General features: G+C 39.1%; 2 protein-coding genes across 4 annotated transcripts; one reads left to right on the top strand and one right to left on the bottom strand.

Moving 5' to 3' along the window:
• Positions 1–2,489: 2,489 nt before the first annotated feature.
• Positions 2,490–6,674, top strand: LOC104445604 (microtubule-associated protein 70-5). Of its 2 annotated transcripts, none has more exons than XM_039312203.1 (11): positions 2,490–2,890; positions 3,528–3,613; positions 3,771–3,836; positions 3,919–4,089; positions 4,190–4,360; positions 4,471–4,626; positions 4,723–4,869; positions 5,194–5,265; positions 5,359–5,964; positions 6,082–6,230; positions 6,321–6,674. In XM_039312203.1, the coding sequence occupies exons 1-11, from the start codon at positions 2,794–2,796 to the stop codon at positions 6,322–6,324; spliced, it is 1,725 nt and encodes a 574-aa protein (XP_039168137.1). In that variant the 5' UTR covers positions 2,490–2,793; the 3' UTR covers positions 6,325–6,674. The 2 variants fall into 2 exon arrangements, with proteins under 2 accessions (XP_039168137.1, XP_010057808.2); XM_010059506.3 differs by having other exon boundaries at positions 2,492–2,890; positions 6,424–6,674.
• A 1,182-nt stretch (positions 6,675–7,856) lies between these two features.
• On the bottom strand, positions 7,857–10,607 carry LOC104445606 (pentatricopeptide repeat-containing protein At4g16390, chloroplastic). Of its 2 annotated transcripts, XM_010059509.3 has the most exons (3): positions 8,372–10,607; positions 8,171–8,276; positions 7,857–8,095 (listed from the first exon to the last, which is right to left on the bottom strand). In XM_010059509.3, exon 1 carries the CDS (start codon positions 10,559–10,561, stop codon positions 8,441–8,443), a length of 2,121 nt encoding a protein of 706 aa, XP_010057811.2. In that variant the 5' UTR covers positions 10,562–10,607; the 3' UTR covers positions 7,857–8,095; positions 8,171–8,276; positions 8,372–8,440. The 2 variants fall into 2 exon arrangements, with proteins under 2 accessions (XP_010057811.2, XP_010057810.2); XM_010059508.3 differs by having other exon boundaries at positions 7,950–8,276.
• Positions 10,608–15,861: the final 5,254 nt, after the last annotated feature.

Below are 15,861 nucleotides of genomic sequence, written 5' to 3' on the forward strand. Positions count from 1 at the left end.
TTCTTTCCGTCTACCCACCCTCAATCATGTATATCTCAACGGTTCCAATGGAGTTGGGACCCATTAAAGAGCACTGGAAATGCCAGATGTATGGCACTAACATAGCATAGTTAGGTCAATCATAAATATTATTATTTTTTTTGCACACTTTATAATACAATTATCCCTTGCCCACCTACTCAAAAACCAACTCTCACCGCCCCCCGCGCACCAAAATCCCAGTTCACATCGGGGGCAAGTCATCAATGATTCATCGTTCAATTGTACATATGATTAGGATTGGAAACCCCAAACTTGATCAAACCCCTTTTGACTGTTGTTGGCGCCCTTTAAGGATTGGTCAATCCATGTCCTTTTCTTCGAGAGCCGTTGACAGGGGTTGGTGAAGGGGGCGGGAGGGGGGGGTATTGTGGAGTCTTCCCTTCGTCGTCTTCCCAAAGTACTCCGTGTAGATTTTAGTATTGCCAAATGGCCAAAACACATAGATAAGCATCTGAAAATTTTAAATTAAAAGGGTACAAAAAAATAGTAGCTGCTCATCAATCTGGCTTTCTCTTAATCCAATCATATACTTCCAAGCAAAGACGAATGGCCCTCCATAGATTAAACAGTGTTTGTTTTTGACCTTTCAAGCCACTTCAGATGGTCCACATCAGTTATGAATCATCAATACCTCATTTACTTAGTGCAAACCCTTGTTTCCTCAGTTGCTTCCAATGATTAAAAGCGGCAGTAGCGGATCATGGAAGATTTAGCGCTTAAGCAATCCAGAAAAGATTGAGTTCTGTCTAAAGGGACAGGAGTTTAATCACTGGCAATACTAAGTTAGACGCCAGCAATGACAACATATGAAGACTTTGAAAAGAAATTATGAGTTTTGCAGGTATGATTAAAGGAGATGAGCCTGAGCTTCATCAAGCATTCAAACCATACTGAAAACAGATATATTCAATTGATCCAAAAGTCTAGTTAATGAAAAGTGATGCAATATGTATTTTATATCGAATTACTAAATTCTCACGTGTGGACTAACGAAACGATGAATTCGCAATACACGTATGCCTGTAACGTGATAGGTGCAATGGTGAATAGATGAATTCCATCATAAAAAGATATAATAGGAACTCAAAAGTGTTATGAATTGAAAATAACACGTTATGGATTTTAAACCATCTAGTTTTTGGATTTTTATTTGGTACACTTAGAGTGAAAAAGTTTAGGCTGCAAGCGAAATAAAATATTGACAATTACATAGCTTGCCATTTCAGTAATTATATTCATTTCATTAACAGATAAATATTCTTTCTATTTGAAGACTACGCATGGTAAATTAGAAATATTGTGTGTAGGATGATTATGATAAAAGGTAAAAAAGAAAAAAGAGAGAGCCTTTTTACCAAGTGGGAACTAAAGTAACATGTTGGAATTTAGAAATACGCAGTTAAACAAAAAAAAGAAGTGAAAATAATGAGGCATTTAGATAAACAAAAGAATTCACAAACATAATTAAAATTCGAACCTAAATGCAATTTCGTTATTAGCATTTACATTTATTCCGTCAACGAATTTACACTCCCTTTACAAGATCACTTGCACAAGAAAACTCATTTCTCCGATAGTACACATAATAAGTCCCCATTAAACATTTACATCCAAAAAATAGATGAAAAATTTATCCAATCAATCTTAAATCTATTAGATGCCAATTCAGTTCTAAACTTTCAAATTTAGCCAATTTAATCTTTAACATTTACAAAAAATTTCAATAAAACATTTTCGGCCAAATTTTGCTCGAGTTTGTAGACATAGCGGTGTGCCATGTAGGATAGTCAATAAAGACTAGATCACTACTACATTAGTGATTTATGGTAAAAATTGACCATAATGATTATTTTGAAATTTCACATAAAGGTTTATAATTAAATTGACAAAATTGAAAAGTCTAATATTAAATTGACATTTGTGTAATAAATTTAGGACATATTGAATAATTTTACCAATAATAGATGCTCAATATATAAATCCAAGGTTGAATCTGACTTTCTATGTATTTGTCTATTTTGTAAACACAGTGAAGATTTGGAGAGATACCAAACCCTATGTCACAACCATCACCACTACTGAAAAAGATTTCTACCCTATGAGATGGTGTAGAAAATGCAGGATGATTTTAACCGATTCTCATGCCCTGTTTTTGCTTAGGTTTTTGATACAATTCAAAGGTTCCTCTCCTGTCTCAACAAATGGCAGCACCAGGAACAACCACCACTCCCACAGGCCTTCTTCAGGAATACTTATTAACACCCCCGTGCTCATGTCAATGTCTGAGTGGTCCAAAATGAAATGAGGAAGAAAAAAGACAAAAACCAAGCACAAAATGAAATCTTCGAATCAATCATTGACTCACTAAACGTTGGAAAATCCAACCACATTTGGGTTAGGAGGTTTCTTTATAGATAAGTTCGGACTTAGAGATGGAAATTTTTTGAATAGTAATCTTGAAAAGGAAAGAAAATTGAGTAACGGTTAGCATCAGGGATGGAGGAAAACAAGCCGGCCAAGCCGGCTCTCTGAGAAGTGATTTTCGGATTTTGCTTCAAAACAGGGGCAATGACATCGCCTCTCCTCTTTGGTCAATTCCTTGAGTACATGCCACTCTGTATCCTCAATCCTCAAACGCTCTTATAAAAAGTCTTCGTTGGGTTCTCTCGTTCTTGATTACTTGCTGGGGGTGCCTGTACTTTGTGATACTGATTCAGCACTGCGAAGAAGATTCAGTCATAAAGAAGAGAGATGGGCTCTGAAGAACAATTTGGAGGGCAAGAGCTCTCTCTTTCTCACTCTGACCCTGTTGTTTTAGAGCTCAACCGCTTGCAAAACCTCCTCAAAGGTTCTCTCTGTCTCTCTCTGTCTCTCTCTGGTTTTATCAAGAATGTCAATGCACTGTACTTTTGAATTCTGATGGTTTAGCATGGAGCACTGGTTTTGCTTAATGGAGGCCCATCATGGGTTTAAAATGTAATGTTCGACATGATGTGGAATTCTTGCTTCTAGACAAAATTTTGGCTTTCTTATTGCATGAAATTGTGCAATACTTATGTTGGTTCCGGCAGGGTCTGCTTTCTATGTTTTGATAGCTTGGGAGTAGTGTTTTCTTTGGTTCTTAATCCAATAGTTCGGCATGAGGTTGTCTTTGGCAGGACCACCCTTGCGTGACTCCCTGTAATTTCCCCATCCGGAAAAGATTAGTCGTCTTGAAGGAGTCGTACGGAACGCTCCTGTCCATAAATGATGTTAGCACAATTGACATGAAAAAAAAAAAAAAGCAGACAGCTGACCTTGTTAAATGAGAAATGCTCCTGGTTTTCTGTATAATTCATTTAGTCTCTGGGGCATTTGTAATGTCGAGCATTTTTCAGATAATTTACATTGCCGAATGAGAAAGGCTTCCTTTTCTTTTAATCAGATGTTTATTTTTGCATTGTTTCACAATATCCAGCATTCTTACTTATAGATGCTCAATGCAGAAAGGGATAGAGAATTGGCGAATGCTCAGAGTGAAATCAAGTCTTTAAAAGCTAGCGAAATTCTGAAGGATAAGGCTATAGAGGAGGTATGGGAAAATAATGGCATTAATCACGTCACTATAATAACCTGATATGTGTTAGTTCAATCTTTTTACCAGACTAGGCCTTCAATTATTCATCAGTTCATGAAAATGCTCTGTACACGAGCTTATATGTGCTTTCATCTTGATTTTGGTGTGGCAGCTGAAAAATATTGTTCAGAAACTGGAGGGAAAACTTGCAATCACTGAAAATTTTCTGCAGCACAAGGTGAATTGTTTCTTCGGATGATACATTAACTGCCTCAAGTCACAAGATGGGCATAACTTTTCCAACTTCACTATTAATGCAGAACCTGGAAATCAAGAAACTCGTGAGCGAAAAGAAAGATGCATTGGCTGCACAATATGCTGCGGAGGCGACTCTTAGAAGGGTTCATGCGAGCCAAAAGGACAATGATTTGCCTCCTGTCGAGTCTGTCATTGCTCCACTAGAGGCTGAGATCAAAATGCATAAGAATGAGGTATCATATCCTCACTGAAATCAAGATAACAATGTGAAATCCTGTTGATTGCTTATCTTGAAGCCCTACTGTTGACACAATTCCCATGTTTGGTAATCAGATTGCAGCGCTGCAGGAGGACAAGAAGGCTTTAGAACGCCTCACTAAGTCGAAAGAATTTGCTCTGCTTGAGGCAGAGAAGATTTTGCGAAGCGCTTTAGAAAGAGCTTTGATCGTGGAGCAAGTTCAGAACCAGAACTACGAGCTAAAGAGACAGATTGAGATCTGCCAGGCATGATCTTATCGTCCTAATGGACACAACCTAAAGGATCTCAATTTGAACAATTCACAGCAATTTGAGTATGTGGTGATTCTTACGTGGTTTTGCTATTAAATGTGCAGGAAGAGAACAAGATACTCGAGAAGACCAACCGCCAAAAGGTTTTAGAGGTTGAAAAGTTGAGCCAAACAATTCAAGAACTCGAGGAGGCTATTCTAGTTGGTGGTGCAGCAGCGAATTCTATTCGTGATTATCAACGGCAGATTTCTGAAATAAAGGTACAAATGAGATCTGTGTATTCTAGATATCCACATTCTCATTACGTTAGTTGAAGTCTAGCTGTTGAACCTATGTCCTACGTTTTCTTCCCTCAGGAAGAGAAGAGGACTCTTGAGAGGGAGTTAGCAAGAGCCAAAGTTTCCGTGAACCGAGTTGCAACTGTGGTGGCCAACGAGTGGAAAGATGACAATGACAGAGTAATGCCCATCAAGCAATGGCTTGAAGAGAGAAGGATACTGCAGGTAATTAAGTTTCTCAGTGACAGAAAACTAGAGATTCAGTAATTGTGTCATTTTTTTTGTCTTTTGGTACTTCTTTTTGTTTGCTAAGAAAAGTTCCTATTTGTTGCTTCTTCGTTAATATGGAACTTCTTTGTGAACTGAGGGAAAATTGACTTCTATCTGAGAGATCAGAGATTCACAGCTATTTGAGCAAAAATTGAAATCTTCATTACAAAAGAGGATTAATGATGACAACCTTTACGTTGTTTACCAAGTGAAGAGAAATGCTGGGACATGAGGCTTTTTGCATTATCTTCGATGGAAATAACATATTTGGTCGTGCAGGCAGAGATGCAAAGATTAAGAGACAAGCTTGCTGTATCAGAAAGAGCAGCCAAGGCAGAAGCACAAATGAAGGTGAAGTATAAGCTATAGCCACTTTGAATGTAATTTCTTTCTCCTTTCGTTTTCCTCAAAACTGATGATAATGCTCTGCAATGTTGATCTCAGGAAAAATTTAAGCTGAGGCTAAAGACACTGGAAGAAGGGCTGAGGCGCGGGACAAATGTCTCGGTGAATGGAAACCTTCTTTGTGCATCACCAAAGACAGAAAAATCGAGTAAAATATTTAGCTTCCTAACGAGCAATGGTGGACTCAAAAAACGATCATCATCGCAGCCAAGGGCTACTACCAATAGAAGCTCTCCCCTTCGGCAGCCAAATATGCAGGATGAAGCGGAGAATGTTGCCAGAGAATTCAACAGCATGAATAGTCTAAGAAAGAAATTTGCTTCCGAGGAATATTTGCTGAAAAAAGGTATGTGGGTGTCTAGAAATAAGGTCATTGATAGCACAGGTAAGGAAAATGCGGAAAAGAAGACATATTCAGACGAAAGCATTGACAAGTCTGCCGATGAAAAGAAAACAGCATCTGGGGAAAGTATGACAGACAGCAATGGCGATGCTGAATTGGCAAGTAAAGGAAGTGCCAAGTTGGATGACGAAGACTTGGTCTCGGGCTTTCTATATGACAAACTTCAGAAGGAAGTCATCGGGTTAAGGAGGTTTTCCGAGGCTAAAGATAGCATCTTGAATGCTAAGGAACAGGAAATTCAGGTAAAGTATGGGCAATCTCTCTCTCTCACCAAACACCCCCCCAAAAAAAACACAACACACAAATGTGCCTGCACACATCCACAGATGCGGACAACCGACGTTGTGAATTTCTTTCAGATGCTAATGAAGAAGGTGGACACATTGACAAAAGCCATTGAAGTGGAGTCTAAGAAAGTGAAGAGAGAAACAGCAAGCAGAGAAAAAGAAGCAGCACAAATGAGAGTGGATGAGCTTAAGAACATCAAGAACCTGAAATCGACCAACAGGTAGAAGTAGAAATCCTCTTTCACAAGGCTTTCGTGCTCGTAGTTTCTTGATTTACCCCATCATTTTTCTTCCGTCCTCATTTCTTGCAGCTAAGTAGGAGGAACTAAGATCGTGTTATTTCAAATCCTTCGATGTCAAGCTTCCACTTTTGTCCGCTATATTTCAATGTCTCTTTTCTCGAACATTTGTCAGGGCGATCAAGGCATGATTTGAAAAACTGAAGGAGTAGATGGCAATCGGAGACTCTGCTATGCCGGCAACATCTGTTGATTTATTTTGTGTAAATATTGAAGGAAGAGAAAGAGCTTTACCATTGATTAACTAGCGCAATTTCAGTTCTGATTACATTGGTTTGTAAAATTAGAACTGTAAATTCTAGGATTGAAATGGGGGTGTGCTTTTTTAGTGCTTGAGATTGACAACAATGGTATTTCTTGCTCATACTTCATAAGAAATCCGTGTTTGCTGAACTGTGTATTGAAACGTTCGCTCAGCGAGCCTACCTTATGAGAGATTGAACTCGATCATCTTCGAATATTTACAAAGTATAGGCTAAGCAATTCGGCTTTAACTACAATGAAACAGAGATATATCACCAAGGTCTCTCTTTCGCATAATCTACACACTTAACACAAAGGGTTTTATATCGAGGGATTGCCAGCTACACTGAAACGTCCTCAAGGCGATCCGTAACTTCAAAAGTTCTGAACTTCTGTTATAGTGGCTAAAGATGGTCGCCATTTCTGGCACTGTTTGTTGAAGCAGAGTCTGTTCAGTAATTGAACAGCGATTTCTTCAGGCACCATCTTGTCCCCATTTTGCAAGATTGACATAAGCTCTCGCTTGGTCACGACGACCTTTACGAAGTTGCTTTTGCATTTCTTCTGATCAGATGGTTCGGGATGCGACGAAGGGCTTTGCGGGTGCTCCGCATCTGGCGCTATGTAGTATACTTCTTCAGGTTCTAGCATGCTGCTTGATAGAAATGATGAACAAGGCCATCTTTCGCCATTGCCGAGACTGGATGTTATCTTCTTTACAGGAGTCGAAGCATCAAATTCCTCCTCTCCTCCATCAAAGAAAGCATGGAGATTGTCGTGGGGTCGACGAAAGAGAAGAATGCAATTTCCCATGATTCATTGTTCTCGGGAATCGGGATTCTTGAGTATATATATACAGGCATGCTTTAAGCGATTCACGTTTTAAGTAGATAAACGTGCAAGCCATGACTGTATTATTTTATCAGTTCCTGCTTTCTATATAGTAGGACAAAATTTTATTGATCTCTAAAAACAATGACAATCGAATAGTTTACCATGATACTTTCTGGGAAGTCAATTGCAGACAATCAGAAAGATATAGTACCTACTGGGGAAGGAATGAGTTGATGGTAAATACTAAATTAATAGGTATTTAAAAAGTCATTAGGACACGCGATTGTCAACTGAAAATCCCCCCGAAGAACCTAAACAGCATGATCAACCATTGTTGGCATAAAATATGGGATATATTACTACAATATCCTGTTTCTTAAAGTTAATAAAAATTGAGTGATACGACAGATGTGGATGCATATAACAAGCTGAAAGCATGATTAAAAATTAAAGCATACTGGAATGTTGTGGTTCACTTCAAAAGTTGGTTGATTTTTATCTTCTCTCTTATTTTAGGGGAAAAGGCTGTTTATCATCTCAACCTCAACTCAGACACTATCTAACTTCAGAAAATATCAACAGATCTGATATTATCCCAGACGGCTAAATGACTAAAGCCATGTTGAGTCAAATCATACAAGCTGACTGATATCACTTATGTTTTCTCAGCAGTGCCGATGTAGATACTGCAAAGGCATTAGCTCCAGAACCTGTAAAGCAATCATACTGCAGCATTGGATTTGATCATAAAAGAGAGACTCTGCTAATCCATGTGTATTACATACAGCAACTCATACAAAGTTTGTTCCAGAGCAAGCAGAGAGTATATCAGAAACGCCCAAAACACAGGAGAATTAGCTGCCTCAACAGAACATCGATTCCATCGACTCTCTGCATCAAGTTTTTACATCAATAACAGTCTCAGATTGTACAAAAAAATTAACCCCCTCAGAGACAAATGCGAGGGAAGTTACAGGAAAGAGTACCTTTTGAGCTAAGGAGGACTGACAATATAGTGGTTCTAATGTTCCTTTCAGGCCCTTATGCAAGCAAGATTATGAAGCTTCTAATTCAAGGGAACTTCTGGATTCCAACCACGACTGTGCAGCAATCTTTGTTGTCAAGAACCAGCCGACCTTATCTGGTGCCTCATGGAATGGGGCATTTAGCTCCTTCAAATGTGACTCGAAAACACTCGCTAGTCCTTTATCCGAGTACTTGTGTTTCCCATGTCCGGTGTTGATTCCTAGCAGCGGAGGAAGCTCCTCCCCGGATTGCAGTGCCTTGGACAGATCGTTAATCCAAACGTGTAATGCAGTCAGAGCCGCCCCGAGGGACAAACTTTTCAAATGTAGAGACCACTGAGTTGCAGACCTGGACTGCATGTCTGTGTAAATCTCAAGGGTAAGCCCTAGGTCTAGTAGCTCACAGGCCTTCTCCAGTAAATTGGCATTGACACAGAGGTCAATTAAGCAATTGCAATAGGCCTTCTTTACATCAGCATTAATGGACTTAAAGAGTTCCAGTGCTTCCTCCTTAAAATTCAACTCACTGTCATGCTCTTTAATAAGAAGTTTAACCACATTTCCAAGCTTAGGATTAGCCTTCTCAATGCAGTAAATGAGCTTATCAAGATCCTCACTTGGGGTCTGCGTCATCACATTCAGGAGACACCCACAGAACCGGTCATCTGGAGTTATGGCCAACTCCAGTAGTCGATTGAATGTACTCACAACATCATCTGTGCGCTGGGTTTTTCCGTAGCATTGTATAAGTGACGTCAAAACAAATAAGTTAGGTTCAAAACCGGCCTCCAACATTTGATCTAACATCGCCTCTGCCTCCGAGACCTTTCCACTACATGAATAAATAGTAATCAGTGATGAAAATGTCCAACTGTCGGGCTGGCAAGTCCCAGAGCTCTTCATTTCCTCAAAAATCTCAACTGCCTCATCCACGTAACCAACATCAGCGCACATTGCCAGGAGAGTATTGTAAAGAATTACATTCAACTGCATTCCCTTGTCCTTCATCTCTCTATAAATAGCTAGAGCATCTTCACTATACCGAGCTTTGCCATAGGCCCGTATAAGAGCTGCATAAGTGGCAAAACTTGGGGTAAACCCATTGCTAATCAACTCTTTGTACAAGATCTTGGCCTGCCACGGCCTCTTAGCTCTGCCCATAGCATCCAACAAAGTGTTATAGATAACCAAGTTGGGCTTCACCCCGAGAGCCTTCATCTCTTCATACACGTTCAAGCACCCGTCAAAATTCTTCGTCTGCCCATATATCTTAATCAAAGTCGAGAATGTGCCAACATCGACACGCCACTTTTCAGTCCTAGCCCTGTCATAAAGGCTCAAAGCCATATCGACATTACCAGCCCGACCATACGCGTCGATCATAGCTGAATACGTGACATCATCAGGATTGCATCCAAATTGAGGCATCTTGTTGAACCACTCAATTGCCTCGGTGGGCAGGGAACACATCCTAGCGCAGCCAATTATAGTGGAAAAAGTCACATTATCAGGCTTGACCCCTCTCTCGAGCATTTTGGCGAACAGCTTCTCTGCTCTCTCCAAATCCCTGCACTTCCTAAACACCTTCAACGTCACATTATACATGATCACCTCCCGCCTCGGTCTTATCCTCTGCTGGAAGTACTTCAGCGCAAGCACCGCGTTCTCCGCATTCGCCATTTTATTGAGAACCACCACCGCGTCCTGTTCCAGTATCTTATCCCCCAAGCCCCTCAAGACCCCGAAAACATCATCCTCACTCGAGCCGCAGGAGTTCAACGACTCAGCCACGTTCACAAGAAGACCATACCTCGCGTCGTACGACTGCTGCCGAAGCTTCGAAGCTCGGGGGCTATTGGGATTGACCCAGATGTAGCTTCTCGATGAAGAACCGGTTTTGCCATCTGGGTTCGGGGAATCCGGCGATTCCGGAACTGGGTCCCGAGTTTCTTGAGCGACCGCGCCGTCCACGGAGACCTGGGCGGTGGCGCGGCAAGAGGGTTTCGAGCGGAGGGAAAGGAAGTCTGGTCCGCGCGGGAAGATGAAGCTTCTGAGCTTGCTGCTGGGAGGACAGGGGAGGGAGCTGCGGGGATAGTGGCGGTCCTGGAGGAAGGAGGACGGCGAGGAGCAGAGGTGGAACGCCATCTCCATCCACCGCGGGTTTCTGCGCAGGGAAGCAAGGGGAGAGCCTTATCGAGTGGAGATGTTTCTGTGCAATCTTGAACTGGGGGCAAATATGTCAATTCAAAATAGAAAAATATCTTTTCGAAATTAGCCCCTATTTCTTGAAATATAACTTTGTCGGCGAGGATAAATGCACTTTTTAAGTAAGAAATTTATAGATGATGATATTGATAGATCCGAATGTTTCCTCATTATTCATTATTTTTATCCATGGATTTGATCGGCAGCTTAAAAAATGCTCGGTGTCTTGGAATTTTCCCTTTTCGACATAAATGATTTTTATGGAAGTAAAATCTAAAAAACATATGAGAATTTTGTCTTTTTGGTAAATAAATTCTATATAAAAATTGGAAACTAAAAAAAAATTAAATAAATTTGAGACCATCACTTTAAATAGTGATTGAATGATTGAGAGTAATTTTATCTTTTTGGTAAAAAGTAGGTGAATATAATCATTTAGAAGGTGGAAATAGCATCACCTTTTTTTTACCCATTTCTTCTTCTTCTTCCCTTGTAGCTTTGGTAGAGACATGACTCCAATCGCTGCCATGAAAGTTAGGGATAAGCTGTTTTAGATTCCATATAGGTTCTACTTGAAACTTGGAACTTGCCATTAAAAGAGATTTGTTATTTTTTGGCACCTAGAATCTATCATGTAGACCTTAGAACTTAGAATCTACCCCATCAAGATTTCTTTAAATTCTATCTATATTACTAAATAAACATGAATCATCACATTTAATGACTACCACTTACTGTTATAATTTACTGACCATAACTTATTTTTAGACACACGGAGAATATGAATAATTAATAAAGTAAAAGTAAGTTGAGACTGGTGATTTAAGATTATATATTCATTATCAAATGTTATGGAATACCGTAAGATAGTGCAAACATATAGACCAAGAAAAACACAATAACTTATTTCAAGATCCGAGTTTTACCTACTTAAGACTTGGAACCTATCTGTCGAATAGGTTCCTTAATTTTTTAAATTTAGAACCTATCATGCATACCTTAAAACCTATAACTGAATAGGTTCCCACTAGTTGGCTTCTTAGGTTCTAGGCGTTGTGCAGAAGAGCACCCTAATTAGATGAGATGAAAAGAAAAACAAGAATAATCAAGAACATAGAGATTTACATGGTTCGGCAAAAAAATCCACCTACATCCACGGGAAGAGGGGGAGAGAGAGAGAGAGAGAGAGAGAGAGAGAGATGATTTCTTATTAGAGAGTATTTAGATACAAGGTATAATGCTCAATAAATAAATCCTTAAATCCCCACTTCTCTAACTCTAATAGGAAAGAAATTCCACCCTAAAGATCTTATCAGTTTAGCAAACTAACTTATATATATATATATATATATATCTTTAATGATTATCCTCCAAATATTATGAATATCATGACATATCCCAATTACATTGAATTATGACTATTTCTCACGAAATCCCATGTAGATAAGTTCAAAAATAGGAAATAAACTCCATAAAATTCAAGACAATATCAACAAATCTCCACATTTGGCTTGACTAAATCACAAGCCTCCACTCAAACCAAGAAAATGAATATACCTCTCCCTCCACCGTACCTTCACAAAGGTATGCCCACACCTAGATTGGTGCAGCATCCATCAACTTCAATGATAAGTGAAAGAAAGCAAGTCCCTACAGGACTTGAATTTCTCCATAGTAACTATCTTTGTGAGCATATCCGTAGGATTATCTTTAGTATGGATTTTCTTCAAAGCAATACTACCATTCTCCATAAATTCTTGAATCTTGTGGTACCAAACTTCAATGTGTTTTTTTCTTGATTATTTGCAAGACATATTGCGCTTTGACTATTGTAATATAGTGTAGCACCTTCTTGCTTTAAACCTAATTCTATGACCAAACTAGATAGTCATATTCCCTCCTTCGCAGCCTCAATTACTGTCATATACTCAGCTTTGGTTATAGACAATGCTACAGTAGACTGAAGCATTGCTCTTCACGAAATAGCTCCACCTCTAAAAGTAAGACGTATCCCATGATGAACCTTTGCTTGTCCAAATCATCAGTGAAGTTCGAATTGACATAACATGCTAAATTGATCGATTCTCCCTTACTTAGGTAGTTCTAGCCAAATAACAAATGATCCACTTAGTAGCTTCCCAATGTTCCTTACCCGGATTGCTCATGCATCGACTAATGAGACTCACTACATGAGTCAAATTAAGTATGTTATAGACCACAGCATACATGAGGCTCCCTATTGCATTGCCATAGGGTACTTGAGACATCTTTACAACCTCCTCATGTGAACTTGGGCATTACTTCTTGGATAATCTAAAGTGATTTGCTAAGGTTCTACAGACCGGCTTAGCCTTCCCATGTTGAACTGCTCCAAGACCTTCTCAACATATTTCTTCTGATTTACCCAAGGCCTACTTGCACATCTATCTTGAAAGATTTCCATGCCAAATGATCCTTTTTGCAGCACCAAGATCCTTCATTTCAAACTTGTTTCTTAATTGAAACTTTAGGGAAATGACGTCACTCGTTTTTCTTGTAGCAATCAACATATCATCAACATAGAGCATCAACAAAATGTGCGACTTATCATCCAAAACTCTATAGTAAAGAATCATGCACACTCCTCATGTAGCCAATATGAAGCATAAAAGAATCAAACCTTTTATTCCATTGCCTCGGAGATTGCTTCAAACAATGAAGTGATCTCTTGAGCAAATAAATGTGATTCTCTTTCCCTTCAAGCTTGAAGCCTCCGAGCAGCTCTATGTAAATTTTCTCCTCCAAGTCACCATGAAGGAATGTTGTCTTCACATCCAACTGCTTGAGCTCCAAATCATGCATGGCCACCAAAGCTAGTAAAACACAAATTGACTATGTTTTACAACCAGGGAAAATATCTCGTTGTAATTGTTTCGCTCTTTCTATGCATAGCCCTTAGCAACAAATCGAGTCTTGTATCTATCTTGCTCTTTCTCTATTGTTGCTTCCTTTCTTCGAAGAACCCATTTGCAACCAATGACTTTGGGATCCTTGGGTTTCTTTACAAGTTCCCATGTCTCATTCTTTTGTAATGACTCCATCTCCATTATCATCGTGGTCACCCACTTTTCTTTGTGATCGCTTTTCAAAGCTTCATGATAGGAGCTTGGGTGCCGAAGCCTACGGTAAGAGCATAAGCAACCATGTCCTCAAAATTGTACCTCTTTGGTGCTAAGAGAGTGCACCTTCCTTGACCCGTTGCAATGGTATGAAGAAATTTTACCGTTTCTTGAACTTCCGGAGTTTCATTGGATGACTCGCCATTCTCTGTAGATTCTTTGGCTTCAAGCTCTACCTTAATGATAGGTTTATCATTCTTGTCTTTAGCAATTGCGTGTGGCACATGACTTATTTTTAATAATGCTAGTATGAACACCTAGAGGGGGGGTGAATAAGTGTTAAAGAAGTTTTTTCAAGACTTAACAACTTAATTCAACTTTTATGAAAATAATAGAATGAAGATGTAAAAGATTGTAAACAGTTATATGAGATTGCGAATTAAAGTAAAAAGTTTAGGGAAAGAGAATTGAAACACAAGGTTTATAGTGGTTCGGCTTAGACCAAGTCTACATCCACTCTTCCACACTGACAGCCCACTGGTTATATTCCACTAAGAACCAAAATAGATTTTATAGTCGCATGTCCTTGATTCCATAGTGTAGAGACTCTACTACACTTCCTTAAGGTCTCACAAGTATTTAATCTCTCTTTTGAGTACAACTTAAACTCAGTGAGTGAATTAGCAAAGAACTAGGAGATTCAGACTTCATAATTTTTCTTTTACGCACACACTTGAATAACTTGAGCGTCTTCCTTATATACTCCTTCATGCCATTATAACCGTTGACACCTTCCAAAAGAGTTCTTCCAATCTACTCGTTGGACAGAATCAATTAGAAATATCTCGAGTTATTTAAGGAATGTAATGATAGCCACCAATCCTGCTCACCCATACAATCAGGATCTAGGTTTTCATAAGTAGAACATTCCAAGTATACTTCGCCAATCAACAGATCTAATTATTCAAATTGATTTCAATAAGAATAATTGATCACGAGATGCTATCTCTAGATGTGAGATCTTCTTCAACTGTATGAACCAAATCCTTAAAGATATACTCGCATCTAGATAAGTCTTCTTCATCGGATAAATCTTTTCTTTGTCGGTTTGGAAACTATTAGTGAGGGTAGATTTTAAATCTTGAGTCTGGAGGTCTTCAGACTTTAACGATAGAGTCTGCAAGTCTTCAGACTAAACTGATGGAAACATTTTGTCAACTTCAAAACAAATAAGGAAGTTTTCTCGATCAATTTTAACATTGCAGATTCATCGAACACAACATCCTTGCTTGTTAGAATTTTCTTCTCACTTGGATCCCATAATTTGTAGCCTTCACTCCTTTCTCGTGATCGAGAAATATGCACTGCTTTGACTTTGGATTCAACTTTAAGCGCTTTAAACTCTACACATGTACAAAAGTAGGATAATCGAATATTCTTAAATTAGAATAATTGACAATTTTACTAGTCCATACCTCTTATCGAATTTTGCATTTAATTGTAGTTGATCGAGACAGATTCACAAGATAACATGTCATGCAGACAGTTTCCACCCAAAACTCCTGACTCAATCCCGCATGTAGCCTTATGCTTCGAGCTCTCTCTAATAAGGTTCAGTTCATCCTTTTTGATACACCATTCTGTTGGGGCATATTTATAACTATGAACTGATGTCTAATCCTTTCATTCTTGCAAAACTCCATGAATGGTGTTGATTTGTACTCTCTTCCATTGTCTGATCTCAAGCACTTAAGCTTCTTCCTTGTCAAAGTCTCAACTTCGGCTTTCCATTCTTTGAACTTGTCAAAGACCTCACTTTTGTGTTGCATGAAGTAGACCCAAACTTCCCAAGAGAAATCGTCAATGAATGTGACGAAGTATTCCTTCCCACCTTTTGACTTAAATGGTGAAGGACCCCATACATTCGGTGTACATATTCGAGCATGCCCTTGTTCCTATGAGTTGCAACATTGAATCATACTCTATATTGTTTTTGAAAGACAAAAAAATTTGCAGAAATCTAATTTGCATGTTTTCATAACTTGGAGTGCACTCCTCTTGTGAAGCTCCATCAATCCTCTTTCCCCCATATGGCTAAGATGCATATATTATAGATAGGTTTTATTTATCTCTGTGCTAGCATTCGTG

This window comes from Eucalyptus grandis, chromosome 5 (assembly GCF_016545825.1).
Source record: "Eucalyptus grandis isolate ANBG69807.140 chromosome 5, ASM1654582v1, whole genome shotgun sequence".
NCBI classification, from domain to species: domain Eukaryota; kingdom Viridiplantae; phylum Streptophyta; class Magnoliopsida; order Myrtales; family Myrtaceae; genus Eucalyptus; species Eucalyptus grandis.